The 25,191-nt window shown below is 36.7% G+C and overlaps 1 protein-coding gene across 6 annotated transcripts in view; it reads left to right on the forward strand.

Moving 5' to 3' along the window:
- The window catches only part of CDC27 (cell division cycle 27), a 69,808-nt gene that overhangs the window by 9,708 nt on the left and 34,909 nt on the right, over positions 1-25,191 (forward strand). For 3 of the 6 annotated variants that reach the window (XR_002076747.2, XM_019437469.2, XM_019437468.2), the window contains exons 2-9: positions 3,249-3,324; positions 13,502-13,649; positions 15,266-15,391; positions 19,792-19,889; positions 20,623-20,777; positions 20,876-21,087; positions 22,067-22,181; positions 24,844-24,959. Coding sequence is in view for 5 of the 6 variants with exons in the window: in XM_019437469.2 (XP_019293014.1) it covers positions 3,249-3,324; positions 13,502-13,649; positions 15,266-15,391; positions 19,792-19,889; positions 20,623-20,777; positions 20,876-21,087; positions 22,067-22,181; positions 24,844-24,959 (1,046 nt within the window). In the remaining variant the exon portion in view is untranslated. Of the gene's footprint in view, positions 1-3,248; positions 3,325-13,501; positions 13,650-15,265; positions 15,392-19,791; positions 19,890-20,622; positions 20,778-20,875; positions 21,088-22,066; positions 22,182-24,843; positions 24,960-25,191 lie in introns of those variants that run through there. The other 3 variants (XM_019437470.2, XM_053893302.1, XM_053893303.1) reach the window with 3 other exon arrangements.

Genomic DNA, 25,191 nt, shown 5'->3' on the forward strand with positions numbered 1-25,191 from the left:
AAAGTGGTAGGAAATGACTGGATTAAGAACGGTAACGTTAGAGGGAAAAAATGCTGCCTGTGATAGTTTAGATTATTAATTTAAATTAAATTTAAATTTGAATTAAATTTAAATTCCCACCTTTTTCCTTTCCCTTGTGCCTAGATGGAAATGGTCAGATTAGACAGTCCTGAGACTTTAAAAAATTTAGACTGTATAGAAAGTAAGCTTAAACAAGAGGCTCCAGAGACCCCATGAGAAAATAGAAAACTACACCCTTGGGCTAAGTAAGTCATCAACTACTACTAGGACTTTGAATATAAAAAATTATAATTAATAATACTCATAGAAATGTTAGTAAACATTTGCTTTTTCATTCAAATATTTGAGATTGTACTATAGCCAAGGCATATTAATCACTTGTTACAATGTAATCTAGCTTTACTGTTACAGTGTTAGCTAGTGGTTTCATGAGGTCATCCCACCGTGCTGGTTTTATTGTAACTATTAAACTGTTCAACAAATTATGAGCTGTATACATGGCTAAAAATAAACACTGTTGTATCATGATCACTTGTAAGATATCTCACTTTGTGAGTTGATGATTTTTTTAATCAATTGGTGACTTTTATATCTTGTGATAGACCAGAAGTTAAAAAGAAACCCAGAAAGATTAAAAGAAACTCCTATGGTGTTGTGCTCCTAAAAATGCTAGGCAAAACATAAATATATGTAAACACATAATTTACAGATACACAATTTATATAACAGACTTAAAATTAGTGTTATATGATACACTAAAACTTCGACAACAAAAAAAACCTCTCTGGTTTAATGCTCTCAAAAATTCTGGATAAAATAGTAAGAAAAGGTAAATCATCTAACAGAAAAATGAATGACACATGAATTGGCATTTGCCAGAAGACCAATAAACGTGAAATAAATTACTATTGAACTCATTTTAATATTCAGAGAAATGCAAATTAAAGGCACTAGATAAGCATTTTACATCTGTCAGACTGGTAAAAATAAGAAATTGGGGGGCACCTGGCTGGCTATCATTAGAGCCTGCAACTCGATGTCAAGGTCATGAGTTCAAGCCCCACATAGAGAGAGGGATAGAGATTACAATCAATCAGTCAATAAACAAAGATTTTTTTGATAGTACATAGTGTAGACAAAGATGTGGCATAATGAGTAGTCATATGTTTTTGGTAGGAGTGTAAATTAAACCCACACTTTGAAAATGATTTGTATTACCTAGTAAAGATGAACCTGTGTATGAACATGAACTCAACAACCCCATAATTTCATTCTTAAGTATATATCGCAATTTGGAGAGATTCTTAAATAGGTACCCTAAGAGATAAATATAAGAATGTTCTTTGCAGCATTATTATAACTGGAAAAAAACTGGAAATAGCCCAAATGTTCATATACTGTAAATAGATGAAATGGATTTTGATGTATTTTTACAATGGAAATATTATTTATTCTGCAATCAAAATGAATGAATTCTAGCTACACAGATTGAGAATGAATTTTTTAAATATTGGATTTCAAAGCAAATTATAGCATAATATGTACAACATGCTTGTATTTATTTAAAAATTCAGAAACAGGGAAAAGTGTTGCATTGCTTAAGGATGATACATACATACAAATGTATAAAAATTGTAAAGAAAACCTGAAGATTAACAAAATTCAGAGTGGTGGTTTCAGAGAGGTTATGTGACTGATGAGCACCTGTGGGAGAGGGCTTGAAATATATTGGTAATATCTATTTCTTGAGCTGGATAGTGAGTACATGGGTCTAAATGTTTTCATTTATTATTAATTAAAATGTCATTCTAGCTGTTATATACTTTATAGCTATGTTTTATAACTTTAGAAAAAGAAAAATATATTCACCTAGATTAAAGATTAGTGCTATTATAGTTTGCTCATTTGTCTCCCAATATGCTTCCTTGGGTGGGTGAGAATAGGGTTGCTTTAAAGGTCATAGGTGGAGAGGCATCTGGATGGCCCTGTCAGTTAAGTGGCTGACTCTTGATTTCACCTCAGGTCATGATCTCATGATCTGGGTCAGAGCATGGAGGCTGCTTGGGATTCTCTTTCTGTTTCCCTCCCACCCCATGTCCCCCTCTCCAACTCATTAGTACGCACACTCAAATAAAAATTTTTTTTTAATTTTTTTTACATTTTTCTCATTTTTTTATTGTAAGAAGTAACCACTTTTTTTTTTTTTCAATGTTTTTTATTTATTTTTGGGACAGAGAGAGACAGAGCATGAACGGGGGAGGGGCAGAGAGAGAGGGAGACACAGAATCGGAAACAGGCTCCAGGCTCCGAGCCATCAGCCCAGAGCCTGACGCGGGGCTCGAACTCACGGACCGCAAGATCGTGACCTGGCTGAAGTCGGACGCTTAACCGACTGCGCCACCCAGGCGCCCCAGAAGTAACCACTTTTTAAAACAAAATTTGTATTCAAGTATTTTGCTTTTATATAGAAAACTGAAATATATGGCAAACCTAGCACCGGGGGTGGAAGAGAAGAATTGATTATGTACTTTTACAAGGATTTGATACTACATGTGGCTCTGTATAACGTTATTTGCATTTAAATTCAGATCATTTAAAAATGTGTATTGTAAACCCTAGGACAATCACTAAAATTTTAAGACTATTTATTTATTTTAATTTTTAATAAAAATTTTTAAAAATAGGTGGGGAAGTTTTTGTGGAGGATGACATTTCATGCATATCGTGAAAAATTGCTTAAACCACCGTTGTTAGTTTGGAGCAGTGTAGTTTGGTGGGGTGGGCAGACCCATAAACACATAACTGTAACAAAATATGAGTGCGCCACTAGAAGAGATATGTTTACCAAAAAAAAAAAAAAAGGTTAGGAATCAGCCAGGAAACCTTCATGAAGTAGGTGTTAATTAAGCTGGGTCTGTAGAGATGAGCAATTTGTAAAAGGAGGTATGTGAGGGAGCCTCCATTCCTCTGTGGGGGAAGAGGAAGTACAAAAAGGCACAGAGGCCTAAATGTCCATGGAGAATTGAGTGAGTAAATTCAGGTATGTTAGGAGCCATACTGTGAAGAGCCTTGTGTAACATGCCATGGAGTTTGCACTATGGACATTGAGGTTTTGTTTTATTACTTAAATTAGTGTCACTGATTTGATTACACTATGTCAGGCTCCGCTAGGCGTTACTTTGAAACTGTATATTTGTGTACTTATGTTCTTTTCCCTCTACTTTCAGGCTGCTATATGGCAAGCACTAAACCACTATGCTTACCGAGATGCAGTTTTTCTTGCAGAACGACTGTATGCAGAAGGTTTGTAATCTGTTCATTTCTATAAAACAATAAAGGAATAAAATAAATGGAATTCTGTCCTTTCCTATGACTTCAATATAACAAGACTCTGGGGATTGCTTTTGTTGTTTCTTTATGATTGGTACTAGTTCATAAAAACTTTTCCTTGTATCTGTTTTCTCCCTTATGTGCTACTTTTAATAACTGTAGAGTTGTTTCAGGTTTTACACTATGGTTTACTTAATCATTTTCCAATCTCTAGATATTTTTGTCTAGGTTTTCTGTTAAGAGAGTCTATATTCTATAGCTAAGAGCATGAATTTAGTCTATAGCTTTGGTATAAACCCTCACCCTGTCACTTAAATATGCAGTTGTAGACCTTGGACAGTCACTCAGTGTCTGAGTATTTCAGAGTTCTCATCTATAAAATAAAGTTAACGATAATCGCTTGCGAACGTTGAAGAGTGAAATGAGATAATGTATTTAAAGCACTTGGCACAGCCTTCTGGCATGGTAATAAATGTTCGATAAACATGTGCTGGTAATGTATGCTTTGTTTCTGTCATTAATTCTTGTAATTCTCTTTCTAAGATGCTAATACAGATAATTAGGTACAGCTTTTTTTTTCTTTTATATGTTATTTTGTGGGGCTATATATTCTAGAATGGAACTTACAAGTCAAACTGTGATCAGTTCTACAACAAATTACTTTTTCCCCAGTTGATAACCCAGCAGAGAGAAGGGTAAAATAATCTGGGGTGTGACCAACACCATAAGACTTCCTTTATAATCCTTTCAGTATTAGATTTGATCAATTTAATGTATTTTTGCTTACTTGAGAATTATGAAATATTTTGTCTTGCATTTTTATAACTACAAGGGATTCTGGGTATTTTCTCAAGTGTTTGTTTTAAATTTATTCCTAGTTCTATGAGGTATATCTTTATTGTCTATTTGACCCAGATTGTTGCTTTTTAATCTTAATTCTATTGGTATATTTAAAATTTTTATGTAGTTGACCTCATCTGCTTTATCATTTATACTTTCTTCTATTGCTTCAGTAGGTGGAAAAGTCATCTTTCTACAACTACAATTAATATGTGGTTATTGATGGTTAAAAAAATTTAAAGAATTTATCATGGTATTATTACTTAATTTATTCAATATTGTATATTAAACAATGCTTTTTTCCCTCCTGCATGGTGTTTTACTTGGTTTTATATTAAATTTTTAAAAAATGTTTTGTTCTGGGGTGCCTGGGTGGCTCAGTCAGTTAAGCATCAGTCTCTTGGTTTTGGCTCAGGTCTTGATCTCTCAGTTTGTGGGGTCGTGCGCTGTGTCAGGCTCCACAACAGCATGGAGCCTGCTTGGGATTCTCTGTCTCCCTCTCTCTCTGCCCCTTCCTTGCTCATGCTTGCTCTGTCTCTCAAAATAAATAAATAAACTTAAAAAAAAAACAAACAAAAAACGCTTTGTTCTGTCTCCAGAATTTCTCCTCTCTTCCATTAGTTAATTTTCTGTTTTTAATCCAATATCATGCCTTTTTTTTTTTTTTTTTTAAGAGAGAGAGTGCAAATTGGGGAGGGGGGGAGGGAGGTAGAGAGAGAGAATCTCAAGTAGGCTCCACACTTAGCATGGAGCCCGACATGGGGCTTGATCCTACTATGCTGGGATCATGACCTGAGCCAAAATCAAGAGCCTGTCACTCAATCCACAGAGCCACCCAGGCACCCCCATACCATTTTTTTTTTTCTTTTTTTTTTTTTTCAACTTTTTTTTTTTTTTTTTTTTTTTTTTTTTTGGGACAGAGAGAGACAGAGCATGAACGGGGGAGGGGCAGAGAGAGAGGGAGACACAGAATCGGAAATAGGGTCCAGGCTCCGAGCCATCAGCCCAGAGCCTGACGCGGGGCTCGAACTCACGGACCGCGAGATCGTGACCTGGCTGAAGTCGGACGCTTAACCGACTGCGCCACCCAGGCGCCCCCCCCATACCATTTTTAACACTTTATATTTTAATATTTCATAAGGCCTATCGCCCATCATTTTTTTCTTTCCAATTCATTCATTAGAAGTCTTTCCCCTTTTTTTATCCTTTATTTTTCTATGTCTATTTTATTATTGCTTTGAAATTTCACAAAGATTTTGACCAATGCTGACCTGCAAACATATAATTCTCTAAATTACTATAGATAGCCTTCCCAACAAGAAATAGTGCTGCCTTCTTTTTACTCAGGTGTTTGTTTGCTTAATCCGTTTTTGTACTTTCTGTGTATGTTCCCATTGGATTACTTGCCAAGAGTTTCCATTTTTTTTGTGGTTGTAGATGAGCTTTATTTTTGCGTATTTTGTATGTTTGTGTCTGAATTGCTAGTGGAACCTTTCTGATCAGTTGTATGATTTTACTCTAGTAGCAAGTGCTTAGTAACCTAACTGCAAGCATAAGAAAGTAGATCTTAGGGATTTGCCAGGCATGTGTCACCAGAAAGGACAAGGGATAAGAACATTAAAAATACAGACAAGATACGGACCAGGAAATGTAAACTATAGGAAAGTTAACACAGAAGAATATTGGTGAATAAGATTCAGAGAAGTGCCAGAAATCTAGATGAGGTTGAATTGGGAGATGTGGGGGAATAACATGGGAGCGGAAGACCATGAATCAGGTGCAGAATTTTTCCATTAATGAAGCAGAATGTCCTGCATTTAGTAGCTGAGAGTTATGAGGAGAAGGTATGAACTCAGGAGCAGGGAGTTTCACAAACAGGCAAAGAGTAATGCTTGGAAATGGTTTTACGAAGCAAAGAGGAAACCTTACCTTGATTCTGATGTAAGTGGGTTATGAGGGAAATAGCATCACTTTGAGAGTGCTGTCAGGTCCTTCAAGAGAGACTGGAAATTCAGTAAAGAAAGTGGGGAGGATCTGTGTGTGGAACAGGAGTCTGAGGTCCCAGTGAAAGGATTTAGAAGGTGAGAGAGGCTTAGAAAGAAAATAATGCAATAGATTGCCCTACTCTACTCGATATTTTAAAAGCAAGGTGTATCATGCAAAACCTACTGACATATATTTTCATTGATACCTACGCAACCCTCATGTTTTGCTGTCTTATACTTTCTTTTTTGTATTTGCTTATTAAAGGATTGGCAGTTTCTAGTTTATTATAGTTAGGCTCTAAAAGATTGTGAGTTAGTGGTTTCAAATTCAAACAAGTAGGTTTTCCCATAGAATTGGGGCAGGGTTCCAGATGAATCTGGATAAAGCTGTTTAATCCACTTTCTGTGTTTGATACAGTGCTTGACACTTGGAAAGTTGTTCAGTGTTAGTTTCTCTCAACATACAGTTGACCCTTGAACAACGCAGATTGGAACCATGTGAGTCTATTCGAATGCAGATTTTTAATACAATATAGTACCATAAATGTATTTTCTCTTCCTTATGATTTTCCCCTTTTTTTAAAATTATTTTAATGTTTGTTTATTTTTGAGAGAGAGAAAACGGGGGAGGGGCAGAGAGAGAGGAAGATACGGAATTCAGGGCAAGCTCCAGGCTCCAGGCTGTCAGCACAGAGCCCAATGCAGGGCTCAAACTCACAAACTGTGAGATCATGACCTGAGCTGAAGTCGGACGCTTAACCAACTGAGCTACCCAGGTGCCCCTCTTATGATTTTCTTAATAGCATTTTGAGAGAGAGAAAGAGAACATGAGCAGGGGAGGGGCAAAAAGAGGGGTGGGGAGAGAGAGAGAATCCCAAGTAGGCTCCATGCTGACAGCTCAGAGCCCAACTTGGGACTTGAACTCAGGAACCACAGAGATCATGACCTGAGGCAAAATCAAGAGTGATGCTTAACCAGGTGAGCCACCCAGGCACCCCAACAGTAGGCTTTTAGTAGTTAAGTTTTGGGGAAGTCAAAAATTACTGGCAGATTTTTGACTCTGCAGGGTAGGTGCCTCTGACCCCCTCATTGTTCAAGGGTTAACTGTTGAACCTAACCACTCTGTTGAACTCTAATTTCTATGAGGGAAAATTTTATGGGAGCAGATACTATCCTAGTTCAATACCAATGACAACAGTAACTTCTAAAGAACATTTATTAATTTCTTATTATGTACTAGGTACTGTAATACTTAATTTCTTATTTAGTTTTCAATAATCCTATAAAATAGACATTACTATTGCCATTTTAGAAATGAAGAAACGGAGAGCAGTGTTCACAGGCAGTAAGTGGTAGATCTGATTCCACTTTACCAAGGGTAGCAGCAGATACAGGCCAGTCTGACCCATGATAGACATTACTAATCCATCATACTACTTGTTCCTGTTGAACCAGCCTCATAATTCTTATTAACACAGTGTTGCTGGCCGACAGTAATAGTTGATGAGAATTGGTATGTTACATGTAACCTGGTGCCCTTTTGCTCAGTGGCATCCTAATGCCACTAGCCATAGCTCCTGTGTTTTAGAGAAGGACACCCTATAGTGCATGAGGCTAACGAAGTAGATGGATAGGACCCTCTGAAAGCCAAATTCTTGAAGTAATTTCTCAATTTCACTAGTTCTTTGTCACCCATTTGTCTTTCTCCTAAGAATTCCATAGTTAGACCACCTAAGACTGTGCTATAAGCCAGGTGGTGTAGAATGTCAGCTCCGATGTTCATTAGCCATTTGATCTTCAGTAAGAAGTTACTCTGAGCCTAATTTTCCTCATCTTTAACTTGGGAAGAGAGATACCTACTTAACAGGATAGTTTTCAGCACTAACTATAATAATCTGTGGTTTTGGCACGTAGGAAGTCCTTTACAAGTTCCTCTCCCCTAGCATATTCTATTACGGTGGCTTTTCAGATTTTTTTTTTTTTTTTTTTTTTTTTTTACTCTTCTTACATATGATGATATTTTCTCTGAGTGTTTGTTATTGTTGTTTTAATGCAGGTTGAAATTCACCGAATTGATTTCACAGTGCATAGTGAATCGAGCCTTGCTGTTTGGAAAAACTCCTAATCGTATCACCTCCCTCCATACCCCTTCACCTACTTTTCCTTCCCACTGCCATACCTGATCTCCTTGATCAAAGGTTTTCTCCATTGCTAATTAACACACAATATAGATTCAGCTTTCCCCTTTGCCCTAATAGATAGCATGTAGTACTGCAATATCTAAGGTTTTTAATTGCTATTAAATGTATTTAGCTGTTGAGAATGAATAGAAATGGGTGGTTAGGAACAAATAGAAACAGTCTTAGATTATATGGACAAAGAATACATTAATACAATAAATATGGCAGGTCCTTAGAGGTGATTTATTTATGTTCAGAAAATTAACCGGTTGTAAGTTCTGTGTACATTATATTTTGTGTACATTATATTATATACTTTCCCCAGGACCTCTGGGGAAAGATGAAGAATTGCTATCCGTGAGACTGCATGGGAGTGGCAGTTGTAACTGGTGAAAAGCAAGGAAGAAGAAGTAGCTGAAGACATTGTGTCAACATGTATTCCCTAAGTTATTCTGAGGGTCCTAGGGCAAAGCTCCCAATTGCTTGAAATCTAGTGTTCTATCTTGATGTAGATTTTGCATCCCACGCTACAAAATGTTCATTTTTCAATATGAACATATTTAAGTTACTGTAAAATTGTTCACCAGTTTTCTACCTGTCTTAACGATTAATGGGCCCAGATGTAGACATTGTACAGGGTATATCAGTTTCAGTAAATTGGGCTCAGTTGAAGAGAAGTGAACCCGAGTAAAAGGTTCAGCATCTGTTTCTCTTCTCTGTCTTAGCCAGGATACCGAGAGCCTAGACTCACAGAAATATGTGACTAAAAATGGCAACATTTTTTTTAGAAAAAATTGTTTATCAGGTTATATTAAGGGCATCATTGAGGGGAAATGTCCAGAGTACTACTAATGATATGGCATAGTGTTTCATTTGTAGGCCATTATTGGAAAATTTAATAAATATATCTGGTTCCTAAAAATTTCAGTCAGTTTGTTATATGGGGGTGGAGCAAGGAGGGGAGGGTATCAAAAGGGTGTCTGGTCCATCGGCCTAACCTTTTACTGTCAAAGTTAAATGCTTGCCAGTAAAAAGGATGATGCTTTTTTATTGTCATAGTTTTCATTTTTATAATGTGTTAGTGATTAAGACTCAGGTCTTCGAACAAACTTTTTTTTATTCGAGACTCAAATGTTTCATTGCATTAACTTAGCTGTTTCACACAAACATCACAGACATCAAACTCAATGCATGTAAGCCTGGACTCATAATGTTCCCACGCTAATCTAAGGCATTGCTATCTCTTACTAAAAAAGCTTCCTAACTGCTTTTCCCATATCTACTCTTCCCTGCCTCTTCCCTTTCCCCTTCCCAAATCAACCCATTCTCTTTACTTTCCTTCTTAAAATGCTTCAGAGATGTCTAGTTGCTATGAGGATTTATCCCTAAATCTTTAGATCGCTTTCAGAGCCCTGCATGATCTGCTTTCTCCTTATGTATGACCACTTTCCACCTTCAAACACTAAGGAACCTTTTTAAAATTTCCTCCAGCCCTCTTACCTGTGGTATATTTACTCTAAGCACAGTTTCAAAGTATTTTAAAACATTTTAATCCTATCGCATACAATAAAGACAAAACCAGTTAATACTGCAATTTAGGATGTAAACAAATGTAGAGAAAATAAAAAGTGGCAATAGTATTAAAATACTGAAGTTGTGTATGTAGATGAGGTATTCAACAAAAGAAATGATTCTGAAGGATGGACTGAATCATGCTGCATCTGAAAAGCATAGAATCCAGGCAGTTGAAATCCTTCGCAATAGAAAAGTTAGTGATGAAATGGAATTATTTGAGCTTGTGGCTCATTGTCATGTATGTGTAACCCACATTACTATCCAATGACTATTCAGGTATTGTAAATTTAGTAGTGTTGTACTCCTAAATGCATGTGCTGTACTGCCTTTCTTTGATTTAAGAACTTAGATGATTGGGGTGCCTGGCTGGCTCAGTCAGTAGGGCATGCAACTCTTGATTTTGGGGTTTTGAATTCAAGCCCCACGTTGGGTGTAGAGCTTACTTTTAAAAAGTAAATTAAAATATTTTTTAAAAACAGAACTTAAGGGGTGCCTGGGTGGCTCAGTCAGTTGGGCATCTGACCCTTGATTTTGGCTCAGGTCATGATCTCACAGTTCATGGGATCAAGCCCCACATCAGGCTCCATGCAGACAGCAAAGAGCCTGCTTGGGATTCTCTCTCCCTCTCTCACTGCCCCTCCCCTTCTTGTGCGTGCACTCTCTAAATAAATAAATAAATAAATAAATAAATAAACGAACTTAAAAGTTAATCAGGATGACGTGTGTCACAAATCATAGATGATTTCATAGATTCTATGCCCTTCGAATACTTAACAATATCAGAATTCTTGACAAGGCAGCAGGCAGAGTACTTTAACCTGTAAGCAGTTCTCGATGATAATTGTAGAATTTATCAAGACCAAGAACCCTCACCTCACCAAACTTTTAAGTCTTGCCAGAACTGGTCCATTTTGGAAGTCTGCTCATTTACATTGTAAGTCAACACGAAGAAGAGGTGACTGTCTGACTTGAAAGCATTGAAAGACTAATTCACCTTCCTATTTGATGGAAATGTATCTGAAAGATGCAAGCTTAAACCTCTCCTAACTATTTTGGACTTCTATGAAATGACCTTTCGTTTTTGAAGCCTAGCCTGTTTGTAAGAAGAGGGACTTCAGCATCATTCTACAACTTCGTTTGGGGTTTTTTGTTGTTGTTGTTTTCACTTAATAGTGTGTTCTGGAAATACGTCTTTTTTTTTTTTTTTGGATGACTATGGTGAGTGTTTCACCATATGGAAGTACCATACTTTAATTAGTACATGATTGATTCCTCAATATTATGTTAAGAGTGACTGGAGTCAATTCTCACTTTATTCCTGATTATAAAATAAATTATGGGCCTTCTAATTCCCAATCACATATTTTAATTAAGGCTCTAAGTAAAGGATGGTAAATAAAAGGATGTCATGGAGACATCTATAACCATTTCTAGGTCCTGTTGCTTTGATCTCTGCACACTTACTACCTAAGCCATGATCAGCCTTAGAATCTTTCTGAATTTAGCACTCGAGGCAGCCACTATCAATCGGTTGGAGTTATTGTTCCAGACAAAATCTATTTGTTGAAAGTCTCTGCAGCTTAGCTTTATTATAACTCCTTACTACTGGCCCACTGGTTGTATTTAGGACTGTCAAGTTATTTCTGGAGAGCCTCAAAAACCACCCGTGTCTCTCCATGTCTTTTACAACCCTTCAAATTGTTCCAGATTTACATCAATATCTTACACGTCCATTAACCTTAAGGCATGCTCAGCCTTCCAATCCATATTCCCATTTGAACTTGTAGATTTTAAGGTATCACGCTTCAAAAAGGCAATTGCATTACACACTAAAATCGTGCGCGCACACACACAGTATTTGGTACTTTTATGTTATTAGGGAATTTTAAAGCAGTGAAAATGGACCTATGCATAAACAAGTATTTGTAAAGAAAACATTTGATAAAGCATTGTTACGGCTAAAAGTTTAGGTTTGGGGAACCATTGCTTTTTGGTATAATCAATGAGTTTTTAAAAAACTTAATTTATAAAGTGACCAGAATCAAGGCCTTTATCGCGAGGTCAAAAAGAAATCACACTTTCTAATTTGTGTGAATTAGCACTTACAGTTCAGTGAAATTAAAAGTTTGCTCCCCCTACAGTAGAGCTCCCTATTCATTCTTTTTGCTTCTGAAGCATTAATACTATGTACACCCCATTAACGTGTGTGCCAAAGTTCCTGATCATTTACTCCATATCATTCATTGCATATTGTTTTTTTATACTAGAGTTTCATGAAAAATGTTAAGATGGACCAGAGAAGAAGGGTTCTGTTTTTGCTTGCATATACATATATATGACCCAAAAACCTGTGTAAGAGTAATCTTTCAAATTACCTACTTTTTTATCCTAAACTTTGAAGTTAACAATTTTTTATCCCAAGCTTTGGGTGAAGTTAACTTTTTAAGATGTGTCAAGTTTATCTTGTACTTCAGAACAGTGATTCTCAAACTTTAGCATGCGTCAGAATTGCCTGAAGCGTTTGTTACAACGCAAGACCACCGGTCCTCACTCCCAGAATTACTGATTCAGTGGGTCTCGGTTGAAGCTAAGAATTTCTAACAAGCTCCCAAGTCATGCCGTGCTGGTAGAGGGGCCAGCCACACTTTTAGAACCACTGGCTTAGAACACCCCTCAACCCACTGAGATTATTACCGGACCCATTTTTAGAAGCACAGATTTGTGATTTTCCTGCTTTCTTTCTATCTCCTTTGTTGTTGGCCTCTCTAGACTCTCACCTGGATTGGTTGGGAGATTGCAAGGATAGAAGTGAAGTGATGGTCAGTTTGGGAGAGAGTGAATAAAGGGGAAAATGCCACATTTCATTAACTAGGACAGAAGGGGCATTTCCTTCCTAGTATGGAGACCAGGGGACAGATTGAATAATTCAGCTCCTGCACTGCAAGGCAGTATAATTGTCGTTGCTGTAGAAGTGTTAAGTCTGTCGAGTGAGTGGTTTAAATGCTGTGGGTATTCACAATTTAGAATTTTTCTTCTGTCTTAAATTATCTTGAGTGTAATTTAGTATACATTTGGTGTTAGAAAGAAGTGTTTTTTGTTTTTTAAAATCTGGTCCTTTTTTAATGTAGAAAGTAATCTCAGATTGGTAATTAGCTTCCCAACCCTGAGTGCACCTTTCTCATGAAATTGGACATCTGTTCTCTCAAAGAGTCTGTTAGAAAAATACTACAAAAAACAAGACCGTTTACTGGTAGTCTATTTAAAGGTAGGTGTGAGTGTGCGGGTGTGCACACAAGTGTGCACTTTTGTTAAGGATTTACAGAAAATACCATGACTGTCTTCATTGTATTACTTCCTTGGTTCTTTGTAAGAAGAAGGTAATCAGGACTTGGGGAACTAAGATTTCTGTCAGTAAAGTATTTCTCAATTCAAATTTGGATTAATAAATGATTGTTTTATATTAAATAACATGACTAATTTTTTGTTGCTAAACTTGTTTATTGCCAGATAAACAGTGATTACCATTCAACATACTGAATAATAGCCATTTTTTTTCATATGTGCTCTTAGTACACTCAGAGGAAGCCTTGTTTTTATTGGCAACCTGTTATTACCGCTCAGGAAAGGCATATAAAGCATATAGACTCTTGAAAGGACACAGTTGTACTACACCGCAGTGTAAATACCTGCTTGCAAAATGTTGTGTTGATCTCAGCAAGTAAGTTTTTAAATCTTTTCTATCTAATATTGTTTACTTACACTGTAGAATTTTGGATAAAATCCTTTTGATAGATTAAACTCTTGACTCCCTTTCTCCCCTCTTTTTTGGTAGTAGCAATTTGTCTATTTCAGTAACTTAAAATGTTTATACTGTTGCCTGTGGCATTATCACTTTTGTTATGGAGAGATTTCATTGTTATGGTAATAAATAATAGAATTTAACTCTGGGGAAACTTAAGTTGCAACTAATTCCTATCATTTCCCAAAATTATCCCAAGTGTTATTTCCTTTCCTTTGCTTTCAATTGGAATACGCCTGAAAACCTCCTTACCTGTTCACCTGAGATTAATGCTTCATTATGTCTAAGTAGTTGTGTAGTTATTTGGCTTTCCAGACCACTCTGTCCTACCCCTTTGAAGCGAGGGGGCGGGTTCAGGAGAGCACTTCTTTTGAACATTACAATTAAACATGTCAGCTGTCCCTATTCTGAATCTGGAGGCAGGTAGAGATATAGGTAGTTATCTTCTGTTAAACTCTGTTCTGTGCCGTGAGAGATGGAATGATGCTAAAAGGGACTAGATAAATAGATAATCGCAGAAGTGTGTTTGTGAATGTAGTTGGTAGGTTTATAGCGAGAGGACACAAATGAGCCTCCTGAAGTCTCCACAGACTAATAATGATTATTGTATTTGTCCCCTGTCTAACTGATGACTTAAATTAAAAAACTAGCTAAAATATCTATAAAATTTCTGAAATATTTGTTATTGAATTATTTTTACTCCGAAGGTTTAATGCTAACTTCCTAAAAATATATTTAATTTGCTAGTTTCTTAAGCCAATTCTTACCTTGGACATTCTTATCTCATTTACAAGTATTCATGGTTTTTTAAAAGTCCCACTGACCGTAGAAGAAATATAGATATCACCTTTAATGTTTAGGATATGCTGTGTAAACTTACTAGAGTATTTTCCACATGATGATTTGGAAAAAACTTTAAAAGAGATACCATTATAAACTCTGATATGCTAAAAATGTATAGTGAAGTCAAGTTGGTTTTTTTTTTTTTTCCTTTGGGAAACACTTGTGATTTTCTATATCAAGAAAACATAATTGGTAAATAAAAAGAGATGAAGTGCTATTCGGGTTTCTTTTATAAACCTAAAAACGAGTGAGACCATTAAGTATGCAGTTTTTCACTAACATCTAATTAGTGTTATTAAATTCTCTTGCAAATTCCTATTTCAAGGAATTACAGAACTAAATAAAAAGGACCACTACGTCTGTTAATGAAGAACCGTACACATTTTCCCCCAGTATAAAGACCTTCCATTTCTTTTGACATGAGTAATGTGTATGTTGCTCACACTACATTTGTACATATAGGGACTGAATTTAACTGGTTCTGTTCTTAAAGGCAAGACTGGAATTTTAAGACCATAAATTCCCAGTCTTCCAAATGATTCTAAATACATGGCTATTGCTGTTCTAAAGGTGCCATGGACTTGGTACTTTATCTATCCCCATATTTGGAAGTACATTGGTAGTGAAAGATGTCTTTACACACAGTACTTTTTATGTTGACTTTTTTTAATCTGTAAATTTGTGTTTTAAAGGCTTGCAGAAGGGGAACAGATCTTATCTGGTGGAGTGTTTAATAAGCAGAAAAGCCATGATGATATTGTTACTGAGTTTGGTGATTCAGCTTGCTTTACTCTTTCATTGTTGGGACATGTATATTGGTAAGTAACAATGATTCACACTACCAGAAAATTGTTTCCAGTGGTAGAATTCTTTGTGGTTTAAAAAAACTTACACTTTCTGTGTTTATCAAATAGCACTTGGCTGAAGAGTACAGTCTTTTAGTTCTGTGACCTTATTAAACTTATAAAGTCGTGAAGATGTTGATCCCATTTGTCACTATCTGCTTTGCCTTAATGATGATAGCCACAGCAGCACTACCTGATATTTGAGTGCACATAGGAGGTTTTTTCCACCTTGGGTGAGGAGAATATCTTCATGTGATCCACTGAGGAAAAAGAAGAAATGAGTGAAGTTTTTTCTCTAATATTAAATATCACCTCGGCTCCTTAGAACAAGGCTTGAAGATAAATTTCAGTAATAAAGCATAGCAGTTCCCATCTGGTTTGCCATACTAATTTGGAGGCATGTCCTAAGAAATTTCCACGATGGTTGTAGAAATAACAGTGATCTGCAAATCATTTGAAATGTATTTAAAATTTCTCTACACTTACTTAAATTTAGTCTTTTGAAAGCAAGGGAGAGTGAATTCAAAGTTATCACTATAATATTGTTCGCACTCATTTTTAGTCTGAAATACTCCTTGGTTGGGGAGTAGAGGGTGGAGATATAATCAGGTGACGGGAATTGTTCATCCACGCATGGGAGTGCATCGTCTGTGTAAATGTCACCTGTTACATGTTGTAGGAGAATTGGTTGAGGACTGCTTGTCTGAAGAATTAGGAAAGCACCTGATTTAAGATAAATCGAGGCTAGTTTGAATAGTAGTTTTTTAAAAACCTCAAAAATGTCTTTTTGTACAGAATAAATTATTTGCCTGAATTTGGGGGCTCATTTTCATATGACACCACTCTTTTGAGAACAGGAGTAAATAAAGATACAATAGCAATATCTTCATTTGTCTTAATAAAAAGACATGGAGTAATGAATTTAGTTCATGCAACAATGATTCTTTTTATCATTTATTTGAGAAACTTTGAGGTCCATCCTCCCTTTGTGGCTAAACATAGTACTTGGTCCTGAGGATGTAAAGATAAATCACTCACAGTCCCTGCCCTCAAAGGTTTATAATAGAATAGGAGAGAAGCAGTAAACAAAAGTTTATAAGTTTTTATCATCACAATAAAAATGCTGTGATAAAATTTGAGCAGGGGGCACCTGGGGGGCTCAGCCAGTTGAGCATCAGACTCTTGATTTTGGCTCAGGTCATGATCTCAGGGTCCTGAGATGGAGCCCTGTGGGTATGGAGCTTGCTTAAGATTCTCCATCTACCCCCTTCCCCCTCCCCCCACCCCAAGCCCACACTCCCATTCTCTCTTAAAAAAAAGTTAAAAACTGAGCAGTATTTTATCCAATGGAGGGAATAATCAGTTCTACCTAGTTAAGAAGGAGTGTAAGATGCTAAGTAGGAAAAACTTGGTAGAAACACTTTTGTTTCTTGAATTCTCAATAATAAAATTAAAACCTAAGGAATTAGACTGTGGGTGAAATATTTGAATGGCTACTTCACCAAAGAGGATATATGGATGGTAAGTAAGCACATGAAAAGTTGTACCAGATCCTTAGCTGTTAAGGAAAGGCTAATAAAAAACACCATTAGAAACCGCTACGTGCTTGTTAAAATGACTAAAATAAGAACGGACAGGGGCGCCTGGGTGCCTCAGTCTGTTGAGCATCTGACTCTTGATTTCAGTTCAGGTCATGATCCCAGGGTCATGGAATGGAGGCCCACGTCAGGCTCTGCACTGAGCGTGGAGCCTGCTTGAGATTCTCTCTCTCTCCCTCTGCCCCTCTTCCCCTCTTGCTAATGCTCTCTCTTTCTCTCTGTCTCTGTCTGTCTCTCTTTCTCTCTCTCAAATAAAAAATTAAAAACAAACAAACAGTACCACGTGCTGGTGAGGATGCAGACCAATAGAATTTCTCATTAAACATAGATATGATAGGGGTCCCTGGGTGGCTCAGTCAGTTGAGTGTCTGACTTTGGCTCAGGTCATGATCTCACAGTTCGTGAGTTCGAGCCCCGCGTTGGGCTCTGTGCTGACAGCTCGGAGCCTGGAGCCTGCTTCAGATTCTGTGTCTCTCCCTCTCTCTGCCCCTCCCCTGCTCATCGTCTGTCTGTCTCTCTCTCTCTCTCTCTCTCTCTCTCTCAAAAATAAATAAACATTAAAAAAAATTAAAAAAAACCACATAGATATGATAAAATTACGATAGGGACAGATCAGTGGTGGTCAGGGGAGAGTTGAGGCAAGAATGTGGCTGTGCAGAGGCAGCTGTGGAGTTTCTCTGGGCTGTTGGAACAGTTCTGTCTATATCTTGATTGTGGTAATGGTTACACAAATCTATACGTGTGATGAAATTTCATAAAACCATACATAAATGAGTGCGTGTAAAAACGGCTGAAACCCAAATAAAGTCTGTGGTTTAGTTTACAGTATTATGCTATTGTCAATTTCCCAGTTTTGATAATTGTGCTATGGTTATATCAGATGTTGTCATTGAGGGAAGTTGGATGTAGGGTACATGGGAACTCTTATTTTTTTTCAACTTGTATGTGAGTCTAAAATTATTTTAAAATAAAGTTTAATAAAACAAAATAAAGTATTAAAATCACAAAAATACTATTACGTATTACTAATTATTTTAGGGGTGCCTGGGTGCCTCTCTTGGTTGAGTGTCCAACTCTTGATTTCAGCTCAGGTTATAATCTCACAGTTCATGAGATCAAGCCCCATGATGGGCTGTGCATTGATACCGCAGAGCTTCCTTTGGATTCTCTCTCTCTCTCTCTCTCTCTCTCTCTCTCTCTCTCTCTCTCTGCCTCTCCCCCCTCTTGCACTCTCTCTCAAAATAAATAAACATTAAAAAAGTTTTTTAAACAAGATTAATAAAAGTTTTAGAGGAGCTGGGTGCCTGGGTGGCTCAGGCAGTTAAGCATCAGACTCCTGATCCGGCTTGGTCAGGATCTCACAGTTTGTGGGATTTGTGGGATCGAGCCCTGCTTCCAGCTCTGTGCTGGCAGTGTGGAACCCGCTTGGGATTCTCTCTCCCTCTTTTTCCCTCCCCCCACTCATACACACATGTGCATGCATGCACACTCTCTCTCAAAATAAATAAACATTTAAAAATATAAAAGTTTTGAAGGTAGAGTTGAATCAGTCCCTAACCATGAAGAAGGGTTTTCCCCTTCTTTAAAAGAATGAGGGAGGTGCCTGGGTGGCTGTTAGTTGAACATCCAACTTTGGCTCAGGTCACGATCTCACAGTTCATGAGTTCAAGCCTCTGTTGGGCTCTGTGCTTTCAGTATGGAACCTGCTTAGGATTCTCTCTCTCTGTCTCTCTCTGCCTCTTCCCCACTCATGGTCTCCCTCTCTCATAAACTTAAAACAGTATATTTTTTTTAAAAAAAGGATAAGGATGGGTTATTTTTATTCATTATAAATATTAAAGGTTAAACATCCAGTGAGGGAAAACTCTACTCCAAAGACTGGCTTTTCATTTCAGCCATCATTTGCCTGTCTTGTGACCAAAATTGCACCCAGTAATCTGGATACATAGCTGTTGTGGTTTTGCAGCTGTAGCTTGTTAAGATATCTTTTTTAACTCCAGTATTTTGGTAGACAGCTTATTGATCTTTTTGTCTATAATAGCTCATGAGACTTCTGTTTAGGACACAACTGGTGGTAAGTCTGGTTCTTAGATTAACCTGTTTCTTCCCAGTACCATCTGATAATTTTTTCACCCCAATTCTTTAGAACATTTTTTTCATTAAGAGCTACCACCTCGGGGTACCTGGCTGGCTCAGTTGGCAGAACATGCAACTCTTGATCTCAGGGTTGTGAGTTCAAGCCCTCCTTTGGGTACAGAGATTACTTAAAAATAAAATCTTTAAAAAAAAATTTTTTTTTAAAGAGCTACCACCTCCACTTCATTAGAAAGCCTGATCACTTAAATATACTATATTTAAAGCATTTAAGTCACTTTCAAAATTACCATTGGGATATTACATTAAAAATGAAGCATAAGACTGAAATATTTGGATATTGTCCATATCTCCTTAAGTAATTCTAGATTCTGACAGCAAATTAAAAGCAATTCTAATACTCAAGAAGGCAATGATAATTGATTTTGCCAGCATTCCGTTCAATTCATGTTCTGCTTGCTTTCACCAGACTTTTGACTCGAACTGCCCTAAATAATAGATTAGAGAGTGGTGAGAAGGGGAAATTAGTAATTTAGGGAATGTGTCAAGAAGGGTACTCTCAGAACTTGTATGTGTGTGTACAAATACACATATAGGAGTTACCTAATTTTTTGTACCAAAAAATTCTTTATGATGTTTTGGGTTGTGCAGCTTGTCTAATATATGTGTTTGTCTTTACAGCAAGACAGATCGGCTTGCCAAAGGATCAGAATGTTACCAAAAGAGCCTTAGTTTAAATCCTTTCCTCTGGTCCCCCTTTGAATCGTTATGTGAAATAGGTAGGTTTGTAGAGGTGACTAGGGGAGGGTTCCCCGCTTCCTCTTCTTTTTTGTCTCAGCTCCTTAATTCTCGGAGAGTGATACAAATTATTCACGAGAAAAACATTTTTCAAAGCTAAAGGCTGTTAAGTTGAGAACAAGAAATAAGGTAATAGAATCATGTTTAAGGACTGATGTGGCCTTGTGTCCTCTAGAATTTGTATTGTGAGTGTAACACTAGGCAAAATAGCTTTCTGGATAAGGAAAGAAACTAATAGAATTCCTGGAGCAGAAACTGTTATGTAAATAAGACCTGGACAATATGGGGGAAGAGTGTCTTAGTCTGTGTGCTCTAGAATGCATGAGGATCATTTTAAAACCTCGTGGACGTATCTATGGCAGTGCTTCTAACTTGACTGTAATGTCTGTTGGGTTTCAGTTCTGCACCATCACTCCTTACCTTGAGCAAAATGAGATCTAGTTGCTTTCTGCTTTAAAAAAGCACAGAAATCTGCATTTTCCTATGATTTATTATATTTAAAATAGTGTTATAGTTTATTTCCTAAATTTACAGCTTTATGTGAAAATTTTTGTAATGAGTTGATAGGTGGGCTTTGGGGAAGTAAATTTGATTAGCTGAAACAGGAGAACTTTAAAACTCTGGGTGAGGCCTTATTTCCACTGATATATGCATACTTAAAAAGATATTAATTGTCATTTCCTCAGAGGCATACATTTTTTTTTCCCTTCATAGGTGAAAAGCCAGATCCTGACCAAACATTTAAATTAACATCTTTACAGAACTTTAGCAACTGTCTGCCCAGCTCTTGCACAACACTAGTATCTAATCATAGTTTATCTCATAGACAACCCGAGACCGTTCTTACAGAAACACCCCAGGACACAATTGTAAGTATAATCCTATCCTGGTGTTCAAATATTATGGAAAACAAAAAAGAATGAACCAAATGTATCATAAATGACATGGTGGAAATTTTCTGTTTCAGGAATTAAACAGACTGAATTTAGAATCTTCCAATTCAAAGTACTCCTTGAATACAGATTCCTCAGTGTCTTATATTGATTCAGCTGTAATTTCACCAGATACTGTCCCTCTTGGAACAGGAACTTCCATATTATCTAAACAGGTTCAAAATAAACCAAAAACTGGTCGAAGCTTATTAGGAGGACCAGCTGCTCTTAGCCCATTAACCCCAAGGTAAGACAAACAAAAAATACTTTAAAATGTGCTATAATATTAAATGATTTTTAATAATTCATATTAGTAATATAAATTAATATGAACAGCAACTTCTAAATTTCTATGGAAATAGAAGCATTTAGTAAGTCAGTAATAGACCTATTCTGTTTCCAGAAAATGAAGTTAAAAATATAATACCTGTGATAAAAATTTAATGTTAAATATTGGAAAATTTAAAACCCTTAAATACGCCTTCTTCAGCTAGTGTATGCGTTAAAAGATACTGTCTTTTTGGCCGTGTGTCAGTGAATCGCAGTGAACCTTTTGGAATGTTGGAATGCTTATGATCTCATCAGAGCGGTAGCAGTGGTTACTGTTAAAGTGCTGTTTTCCAAACCACAGAAGAATTGACATGTATCAGTAGGAAGTATTTTGTCAAAATTATTAGACGTATATGTATATGTGTGTAAATATCGGAATCCAGCCCAGAGGGTACATATCCAAAAGTATCAAAATTAAAAATTCTGTGCTAGAACTGATGCTAGGAATTGGGTCCCGGGGCCAGAGAGCTAACTAAAACAGCATGACCGTGACATTAACAGCTCACTGAATCCATGTGTGGATTCAGCATCTCTAGAGACACTCTCTCTGTAACAGTGTCGTTTAAATCCCATAAAGTCCAGGAATTTGAAATAATTTGGTCATTTGGATCTTCACTTTTACAAAGTTGTTCTTCTTTATTTCCAATAAGTCTCCTGAGATCAGTAGTTGCTGCTCAATTTAGTTCCTTGTTTGATTTTTTTTTCTTTTTTAATTTTAGTTATGGTGGGTGGAATAGTCTACATTCACAGCTTATTTTAAATCTGCCCCTCAGATCCTCACTGCCCCCAAGACTGATTTGCCATTCTCTTCCTTTTAGACCTTCTAATTTAAGTATACTGCTGCTTTATATATGCCTTGATGACTTTTTGACACCTTGATTTCAACCTCTTCTCAGTTTTGGGATTTTGCCATTAGAAACCCCAAGTCCTGGAGATGGATCCTATTTACAAAACTACACTAATACATCTTCTGTAATTGACGTGCCATCTACTGGAGCCCCTTCAAAAAAGGTATTTTCCATGTAAAGTAGTTTTTATGCTGATGAAAGAAATTTGTTTAAAATTCTAGTCTGTTAAAGGCAATCTCAGAGAGAATCTAACTGTATAAGTTTACTGCTGCCTTAGAATTGTTGACCTAAATGTGAAAGAAGGTCATCACTGTCATAGGCTGCTGGTTATAGCAGGAGATACAAAGCTGATTGGTCTTCGACTGTGTAAGATCATAACTCACAAGAATAGTTTATTTCGGCATGTAGGTAAATAAAGACTCAGATTTGTACTTTTCATTTCCCCATTTTTAAACAAAAATAAAAAGGTTTCTATCCTTTGAATATAAATAACAGAAACTATACTTGCCATTGTTTTACTTGTCCCCACCACTGTATTTGTCTTTTAATTGTGCTATTATTAACATGAAAAAAATTGACTTGTATAAAGCCAGCTGTTTCTTTCATCGTTTTTATTTTTTTTGGGACAGAGAGAGACAGAGCATGAACGGGGGAGGGGCAGAGAGAGAGGGAGACACAGAATCGGAAACAGGCTCCAGGCTCCGAGCCATCAGCCCAGAGCCTGATGCGGGGCTCGAACTCACGGACCGCGAGATCGTGACCTGGCTGAAGTCGGACGCTTAACCGACTGCGCCATCCAGGCGCCCCAAGCCAGCTGTTTCTGAAAATAAAGTTTTTATGGTGGATTCTCTTGGATGTATAGTAAACTTATAGTAAATGTATAGTAAAATGAAAAATACTTGACAGTATCCTTAACCTCATAGTAAATACTACAAGTTTTGAGACTTTTTAAATAATGTTCTCTTATATAGATCTATGGCAGTAGAGGTCAAAGTGCCATTTGTTTCAAACATCTATGGTACAGGGTTACCTTCTGTGAGAATTAAATCAGGTTATGTATTTAAAATGCCTATTGCCATGCTCAATAGATGTTTAAGAAATGGAGCTAAATAAGTCATACTAGTATGTGATTGATACAGCCCCTTTACCCTCCTAGGGACATGTTTATTCTTGTTTTTTTACTCCAGATATTCCTTAGAGTCTGTAAAGTTTTGTTTCTATAATAGTTCCTTAATGAGTAATAATAGAAACTCCAAGAATAGTAAAAAAGGGGCTGCAAAGTACTTAATGTGTTGGATTACTTTAAATCTCATTTTTAAGAGTTGACAACTACCCGCCATTGCATCGTTATAGGAGTGGAGTATAATTGTGGAAATTAGTTTATTATAATTACAAGGAGGCATAGTAGGATGGTAATTAGCATATGGGGTGAAGCAGGCCAAAACCATTAAGGACAGTTAGTGATGGGTAGGCGATTTCATTGCCCAAACGATAAAGGCACCTGCTGTCTTCCCCTCTTCTGCCCTTGCTCTTACAAGACATTCCTAGGAAAGCTGTACTTGTAGGTCTGCACATAGTATCAACTGAAAATATCAAACTGAATATTGTATGCAGTACATAGTACACCTTTGTTAAATAAGGAAGGTCCGGAGTTGACGGTTTTGTCCCTTGGGTGAATGTAGAATTCCCAACTTGGGGAAGGAAGAGGCGGAAGGATTGTAAAGTTTTATTTTGAGGCGGGGGTAGAGGAGATGAAAATATTTACTGGATAGTTAGTCATAGAGGAAAGAATATGGCCTGGTGATGGAAATAGTAGTTAAAGCTATTAAAATAGCCAGGTTCTCCTAGGAAAAGAGAGTAGAGAAGGAACACAGCATACTTAATTAAAAACAGTGGAAAGAAGAGGGCAGCAAATGAAGTGATAGGACAAATAATCAAGACACCATACTATTTTGGAAGTTATACACTCTCAAAAAGGAGGGCATGATCAGTGATGTTGAATACAGGAAAGGCCAAAATAAGGCTTTCCTATCTGGTGAGAAAGTTATTAGTTATTAATTATAATGTACACTTTGAGAATTATGTCCAATGCCTATCAAAGTAATAGTAAATTTGGAAGAAAATTATCTGGTAGTAAAAAAGAATTAAAAATATCCACTGATGCAACAGTCACAGAGCATTTTATAAAGAAGCCAAGTGTTGAAAATTAATACAAGAAAGGTGATAAATTAGAGACAGAAGAGGCAAGCAAGTTTTTTTCCTCCTCCATGGGAATAGAGACCAATTAATGAAAAGTTGAACACACCAGGAAGAAATGTTAATTCTAAGAGCAATATACTTAGAATGTGGGAAATAATGAGATGATTTTTTTTAAATTTATTCCTTTGGACTACTGTGGAATGTTTTTACTAAGTGTCAAAGAAGGATTATAAAATCTTCCCTGTATTGTTATTTTTTATGTTCATAAATCTTAAGAGTAGTAGCTGTCTTAAAATTCTTGTTAACACTTAGCTCCACCTAGAGAACATGTAATAATTGGCTTTTTAGGAATTTTTTCAGGAAATTTGAGCCTTTCTTTAAAAACTAAAGTGAAAAATGAAAAGATAGAATAAAGAAAAATATTGATGTTAAGGTGAGGAAATAGTTTGATGTTAATCCTACTATATTAATTGACATTAATTTGTGACATTAATTTGTGTTTTCAGATGACAGTATGTATTATGAAATCTTGCGCGGGGAAAATGTAGATGGGAGCATCGTGGTGTCTTTTATCATTTTCAGTGCAATTTATAATTCACAAACCTTAGACTTTTTGTGTTTTACAGTCTGTTGCCAGAATCGGCCAAACTGGAACAAAGTCTGTCTTCTCACAGAGCGGAAATAGTCGAGAGGTAACTCCAATTCTTGTTGCACAAACACAAAGTTCTGGCCCACAAACAAGGTATTTATTGTGGTGTCATTATTTGATATTATTTGGCTTTTCTTGCTATAAAACATGACTTTATTCCCTTTAGGCAGGTTTTGACCCTCCCTGAGATTCTAGAATGACTCTTACAAGTTTTGAATATGTCATACTAGAAATTTCTAGGGGCACCTGGCTGGCTCAGTCGGTAGAGCATTAGACTCTTGATCTTGGGGTTGTAAGTTCAAGCCCCACATTGGGTGTAAAGCTT

This window comes from Panthera pardus, unplaced genomic scaffold, assembly GCF_024362965.1.
Source record: "Panthera pardus isolate Hobbes unplaced genomic scaffold, ASM2436296v1 HiC_scaffold_3, whole genome shotgun sequence".
NCBI lineage: Eukaryota > Metazoa > Chordata > Mammalia > Carnivora > Felidae > Panthera > Panthera pardus.